Source organism: Marmota marmota, unplaced genomic scaffold (genome assembly GCF_001458135.2).
Source record: "Marmota marmota marmota unplaced genomic scaffold, marMar, whole genome shotgun sequence".
NCBI lineage: Eukaryota > Metazoa > Chordata > Mammalia > Rodentia > Sciuridae > Marmota > Marmota marmota.
The window spans coordinates 19,700,694-19,707,948 of NW_026000241.1; the positions used below are offsets into that span (position 1 = coordinate 19,700,694).

Consider the following 7,255-nt stretch of genomic DNA (forward strand, 5'->3'; position numbering starts at 1 on the left):
CCTTGGATATGATATTTACTATCCCATACCCCCCCCACCCCCCCCCCGGACACACACTTATTTTTTTTTTTCTTTTTACAGAGTAAGTTGATGCTGTATGACCAACTTCCTGTGTGGCTTTTCCCACTTCATTCTTACGTCAAAAGCATTTTTTCATATCAATAGAAGTTCTTTGTGAATCACCTTTCATGGTTGCCCCACTTGTATCTTTTTTTTTTTTTAATTTTTTTTTCTTTTTTAAATCAAGGATTGAGCCCAAGGGGCCCTTTACCACTAAGCTATAATCCCCAAGCACTTTTAATTTTTTTGAGACAGAGCCTTGCAAAGTTGCTGAGGCTGGCCTCAAGCTTGTGATCCTTCTGCCTGAGCCTCCCAAGTCACTGGGATCATAAGCGTGCACCACCATGCCTGGCTCCACTTAATGTCTTGAGGCTGGTGCCTGTCTCCCTCTATCCAAAAGCTGTTCTACTTGACTGACTTGGCTTCAGGAGGACTCTCAGATCCTTTGGTTAGTGCCTCCTGCTGGGAAGAACATGTGGCAGTTCATCCTGTTTCATCTCTGAACAGTTGTTTTTCTAGTCTCCTCAACTCTGCATGTGTCAGCCTGGCAGCCATGAGGTCACATGAGTTTACGAACATATCCCAGACCCACAAGATGGTTCTAGAACTGACTAGAGGTGGATAGGTTGGATAGGAAAGACCTGAAGGATTGTTGTTTCTGTGAGTAAAAGTTTCTTCAGGTCAAGAGGTAGAAAAGAATGGATTTACTCACTTCACAAGGTTGGTGCTTCCTCTGCGTTCCCAGGGAGTTTTGAGGAGGCCCTGGAAGCTTTGCAGTAGTTAAGGTCAAAATGAGGTAGTTTGGAATGCTTCCATCCTGCTGAGGCCATGTGGGGTCTTTACTGCTGGTGTTTTCCAGATGCAGAAAACCAGGCTTGCCCTTATGATTCAGCCTTGATATGCCCTTATGATTCATCCAGATCTGCAAATGTTCCTCTTCTGGAGGGATTAGCAAAGCCAGTGCCACCGGGGTGGTTGGCACACATAGATGTTCATCTCAGTTTGTACCCAAAACAAGCCAAAGATAAACACCTACCGAAAACATTCAAGGTGAAAATAATTTAGGAGTTTTACCTGAAACTTGGACCTCATACAGTTAATGAGGTATCCATCATGACGTCACGGGCCTGTTTAGGCCTATTGTTTTTAAAGAGCAACAACTTTAGAAGTCTTTGTGTGTAATACTGGATGAATATTACTAATTCCTAATCACTGTAGAAAGAAGACCTGCAAACTATGGCCCATGGGCCAAAACTTACCTGCCACCTGTTCTTATCAGAGTATATTGGAACATGGCCACGCTTAGGGCTGCTTTGGAACTACATTAGCAGAGTTAAGTAGTTGAGGAAACCTATATAGTCCCAAAGCCTAAATTATTTACCCTCTGCCCTTTATTGAAAAAGTTTGCTGACCTCTGCTCTAGAAAAAGCAGCATTCCTTTGAATCTCTGACTTTTTCTGTGGGTCTTACAACCCCTTTTCCATTTGTATTTCCCCTGCCCTCACCCCAGCCTTCCCATGCCTCTGTTTATTTTTCTCTAACTGGCAACAGTATAGAGCTCCAGTAAGGTCTTACTTGCTAGCTTTTCAAGCACTTGGTAGATGCCAGGTACTACAACACCATGCATTGACTTTCCTCCTAACAACCTGGTGAGATAGGCACTGTCAATCTCTTACAAATGAGGACATTTTGCAGGTGGAGTCCCATGGATAGGAAGTGGTAAAGCTCAGATTTGCATGTGGACAATTGGGCCTCTAACCATGACCCTATGCTCTTTTGCAAATGTACTTCTCCCTCCCCATTTCCCTCCATCCCCCTCTGTCTCTCTCTACCTCTCCCCACCCCAAAAAAACTACCCAGGAATTTGGGGTACAGCTCACTAGTAGAGCATGGTGCTTAACATGTAGGAGTCTCTGGTTTCAGTACCCAGGACCTCCCCCGCAAAAAATCATGTATATGCATTTACTACAAATCTCTTTCTTTTAAGATACATAATGCAATGGTAATAATTGAATAAGACTTGAAAAAGTGAGATTTTGGGGGAAGAAAACCAACATTGGGAGCTATACAGCTGAGAACATACATGAAGAAGCTCTAAGCTGACTTAATTGCTAGAGCTGACCCTTAAATTTAGCTGTGAACTTCTAAATCCTAAAGGGAGCCAGTCATTTGAGTAGCAGCCTAATCATAAAGGGAGACAGACATGGTCACTTCAATAACTCTTATTAAAAGAGCGGAAAGACAGAAAATGAGGAACAAAGAAACTTGCCAGTATTTGCAAAGCTTCTCTTAATACTGGGCTCGATTATTTCAAAAAGATTTTTCTCCTCCAAATACCTCCTCCTTCGAGATGGCTTTTTGACCAGCAAAGATCTTGGTATTGGGCATGCTTGCTGGAGTCTGTTTTGCTTCTTGAACTCATAATAGGAATGTCTTGCCAGAGGGCTCCTCTCTGAGAAAATGGTCCTGTATGAAACCATTCAGGAGGGGGACTGTGCTGATAATGATGGTGGCTTCATTAGTCAGGTTTCTATCAAAATGAACAGAGTACCTGAGAAAGTCAGCTTATAAGGAGGAAAGGATTACTTTGACTCATAGTTTCAGAGGTTTCATTCAGTCCATGGGTCCTTGATCCTGTTGCTTTGAGCCTGTGGTGGCACAGAATCTCAAGGTGGGAGCACCTGGTAGAGGTGGCCTCTATGCCTCCTGGTAGCAAGAAAGCACAAGAGAGAGGAAGGGGTCAGGGGTCCAGCATCTCCTCCAAGGGCATGCCTCAATGACCTAACTTCTCCCACTGGTTTCATAAGCTGGTGACCAAGCCTTTAACTTCTGGGCTTTGGAGGGATGTTTTAAATCCAAACTACAATAACAGCATTTAGTTCGTCTTCATGGCTCTCCAACTCTGCCCTGGGCCTCATCAGGCTACTGGTGGTTTGGAATCCTTTCCTGTTCCCCAGCTAGATGCTTTTCCTTCCATAGCACCTGCAGGGACGCTTCCTTAACTAACTCGTCTAGCTACCCTCAGGCTGGATACCTCTCCTCTGGGGACTCACTCGGTTTCTCGTGCTTATGTTTAAAAGCAATGTTTTCACTGGATGCAGTGGCACATGCCTGAATCCCAGCCCAGCGACTTGGGAGACTGAGGCAAGAGGATGGAAAATTTGAGGCCAGCCTTATAACTTAGCAAGACCCTGACTTAAAAAAAAAAAAAAAAAAGTTGGGGTGGAGGGAACTTGGGCTATAGCTTAGTGTAGCGTATGTAAGGCACTGGGTCTGATCTTTAGGACTGTATTAAAAAATAAAGGCATATTGTCCATCTAAAACTACAAAAATAATACTGATAAAACAAAAAGGGCTGGATAAAGATCTGTTCTGTATTTTTGTGCAGGTTGAAATTTGGGGGTTGGATAGTTTTTCTGAACTTTCATAAGTTATGGAATGCAACATACATACATAAATGTGCAATATCATAATGTGGGCACCCCCATAACCACCAGCCAAGGATGGGAAACAGCACCTAGCAGCACCCCAACAGCTCCCCAGGTGCTCTTCCCCTCCCAACTGCCCTGGCTTTGATGCCGTCAGTATCTACCTTTTCTTTATATACTTTTACCACTTATGCGTGTACTCAAACTTAATTGTCTGGTTTTGACCTTTCTGTAAGGGAGATTGTCCAGTATGGATTTATTTTTTAAAGAGAGAGAAAAAAAAATTCAGTATTTATTTTTTCAGTTTTCGGTGGACACAACATCTTTATTTTATTTTTATGTGGTGCTGAGGATCGAACCCAGCACCCCGCACATGCCAGGCGAGTGCGTTACCGCTTGAGCCACATCCCCAGCCTCCAGTATGGATTTTTTAAAAATATTTTTAGTGGTATATGGACACAACACCTTTATTTATTTATTTTTATGTGGTGCTGAGGATCAAACCCAGTGCCTTACACATGCTGGGCAAGTGCTCTGCCACTGAGCCCCAGCCCCTAATATGGATTTTTCATTGTTGGGCATTTTTCACTCAACATGAAATCCATTCATCTTATAGCTCAAGAGCCAGGTTTTTTAACCTTATTTTTTTCCATTGCCCATAAAGAACCTTTTTAGACATTTTTTTTTCTTATTGGTCCCCCACAAGAAATTTTAATACCTGGGATATTATATATCTGTTCATGTACTATAAGTACATCTGTGTAAAGAGAATACGATTTTTTTTTTTTTTGTACTTGGCATTGGACTCAGAAGCGCTTCATTCCAGCTCTCTTTTTTGTATTTTGAGACAGGGTCTCACTGAATTACTTAGGGCCTTGCTAGATTACTGAGGCTGGCTTTGAATTGTCCATCCTCCTGCTTCAGCCTCCTGAGCTGCTAGGATTACAGGCATGTGCCACCGCACCCGGTGAATAACATTTCTTTAATCTCATAAGAATCAATTTTCACTCCCTGGGTGGGGATGCTCTCTTCCTCACTGGGAATACATGCTTCAGCAATATCTCCATTTTGCACCTGATAATGCTGTGTTGTGAGACTCCTCTGTGCCCTGGAAGGTGTTGAGCCATTAGCTACTGGATGCCACTAGCACCACCCACTTCCCTGTTGTGACAACCCAAAATATTTCCAGACATTGTCAAATGTCTTCCCGGAAGAGGGCAGAAGTGCCCCTGGTTTAGAACCACTGAAGTTATTGAGCACAAACCAAGTACTGGTCATGAAGCACAAAACCGGAACACCCTCGAAGTTCAATCTGAGGATATGGGATAAACGATGGGGCATCTATAGCCAGCATTGGTCCTTCCTAAAACTTTATCCTATTCAAAAACTTTCTCCAGTTTTGAGGAAAGAAGACATTTGTGTTGTGTTTATAAATCTAGAAGGCTAAATTCTAAAATGCTTACAATGGTTATCTATGGATCATTGAATTAGCAGATCTTTTAAAAATTTTTTTCATTTTTCTCCATTGCCCAATATTTCTACCACTGGAAGGCATTTCTGTGTAATGCTTAAAGTACCTATTCTATGAGACAATACCACTACAATTCATAAACCAATTTGCTGTTTTGGTATTTTTTTATGTAAGTAGTGGAGGAGGGTTAGTAGAAAATAGCTTTGCTTTGTATGCTGAATGGCTTTTTGGAAAAGTCGGTTTGACAACTGAGGAAAGGACATTTTTCTGATAGTCACTAAGCCATGCTGTCTTGGCAGGTGCTTAGATATATTCCCTAAACCAAAGCTTGCATTAGAGTGGCTATATTGGCATCTCCTAATTTTTCCTTCTTTTTAAATTTGCAGGTTGAAAATGAATATGGCTCCTACTTTGCTTGTGATTTTAACTACATGCGTTTCCTGCAGAAGCGCTTCCGCCACTATCTGGGTGACAATGTGCTTCTGTTCACCACTGATGGAGCTCAAAAAAGCTTCCTGAAGTGCGGAACCCTGCAGGGCCTCTATGCCACAGTGGACTTTGGAACAGGTTGGTGTTTGTAAAAACAGAAAACATAGCTTAAAATCAGCTCTTTACTCGGTTAGTATGGGCAGCAGCTATTTTATATGGCATAGGCAGATTGAATGAGTTTTCTCAAGTTTTCCCTTATCAAGTGTGCTTGTCAGCTTTCTATTACTGTAACAAAACACTGGAGATTAAACTTAAAAAGAGGAAAAGTTTATTTTGGCTTACGGTTTTAGAGGTTTCAGCCCATGTTCAGCTGGTCCTATTGTTTTTAGGCCTGTGGCAGTGTAGTATGTCATGGTGGGAGTACATGGTGGAGAAATTCTGTTCACTTTATGGCTGCGAATCTAAACAGAAAGAACAAAAGACCAGGGCCCCACATTGTCTTTAACAGCAGTACCCCCCAATGACCTAAAATCTCCCAGTAGGCTCCACCTCTTAAAGGTTCCACCACCTCCCAATAGCATCAGGCTGAGAACCAAGCATTGTAGCACAAGGGCCTCTGGTGGACATTTAAGATCAACTGTAGCATTAAGTAGAAAGTAAAAGAATAATCGCACCCCTCCGTTGCAGAGGATTGACTTATTTAAGCCCGTAGGACAAGAGTTTCCAGGCTAGCTTCATTTTCAGCACTTATAGAGCTAGACCCTGGAGTGGGGTCAGGATGCAGGCGAGCAGTTACAACTGTGAGATGTCCTACCCTGGAAAGCTCTGTCTGGGGCAGGCTCTGCTGCTCTCATCTGCTTCCCCCTGTCCCCCCACCTTGTCAGTCTTGCGCTGTGTTGTATCCTGAGCACAATTTAAAGTCGGCCACTGGCTGGTGTCGAAGGCCTGTCAGCCCTTCTGTGCAGGAAACTTTGCGACACTTCTGTTATCTTTCTGCATAACTCATGACTCTGAGCTGTGAGGCCCAGAGGCGTCTGCCAGATGCTTCAAAAAGTGTCTTGGCAGACTCACGTGTAAGCTGCAGAGGTTTAGCCAATGAAATTTCTGAATGGGTGGGTAGTGTGACTAGGAGGCTTCTGGCTTTAAGAAATGTCAGGGAGTCTTCATTTAGACTGAGAGCAGCTGTCATAAAGGACATAACCGATAAATGTAGCATGTCATTCTGAACAGGATCCTAGATTGGATTCCACCCCACCTCCCACCACACAGGATATTACTAAGTCAGTTACAATTTTGAGTAAAGTTTGTAGATTATAGTACTGTGATTGTTAATGTTCTGATTTTTATAATGGTATTGTGCTTTTAGAGAATGCCCTTGTTACCGGGTGTGGTGGTACATTGCCTGTCATCCCAGTGGCTTGGGATGTTGAGGCAGGAGGATTACAAGTTCAAAGCCAGCCTCAGCAACTTAGCAATTCCCTGAGCAACTTAGACCCTATCTCAAAATAAAAAAGGGCTGGGGATGTAGCTCAGTGGTAAAGCACCCCTGGGTTCAATCTCCAGTACCAAGAAAAAAAAAAATGCCCCTTATGGCTTAGGGAACACACATCGAAATATTTAGGGACAAAGGGCCATCCTGTCTGTAACTTATTCTCACACAATGGCTCAAAAAAAAAATTATGTATATATTATATAGAAGGAGAAACTGATCAGTAAATGTGGTAACATGCCAACAATTGGCAAATCTTAGTGAAGAGAACATAAGTGTTCTTTGTACTATTTTTACAATTTTTATAAGACTGAGATTATTTTAAGATAAAAAGTTACCAAAAAAAAAAAAAAAAAAAAAAAAAAAAAAAAAAAAAAA

The 7,255-nt window shown here is 42.4% G+C and overlaps 1 protein-coding gene across 3 annotated transcripts in view; it reads left to right on the forward strand.

Moving 5' to 3' along the window:
* Glb1 (galactosidase beta 1) overlaps positions 1–7,255 on the forward strand; it is a 135,631-nt gene that overhangs the window by 32,894 nt on the left and 95,482 nt on the right. For all 3 annotated transcript variants that reach the window (XR_007344348.1, XM_048795189.1, XM_048795190.1), the window contains exon 6: positions 5,346–5,526. Coding sequence is in view for 2 of the 3 variants with exons in the window: in XM_048795189.1 (XP_048651146.1) it covers positions 5,346–5,526 (181 nt within the window). In the remaining variant the exon portion in view is untranslated. The remainder of the gene's footprint in view (positions 1–5,345; positions 5,527–7,255) is intronic.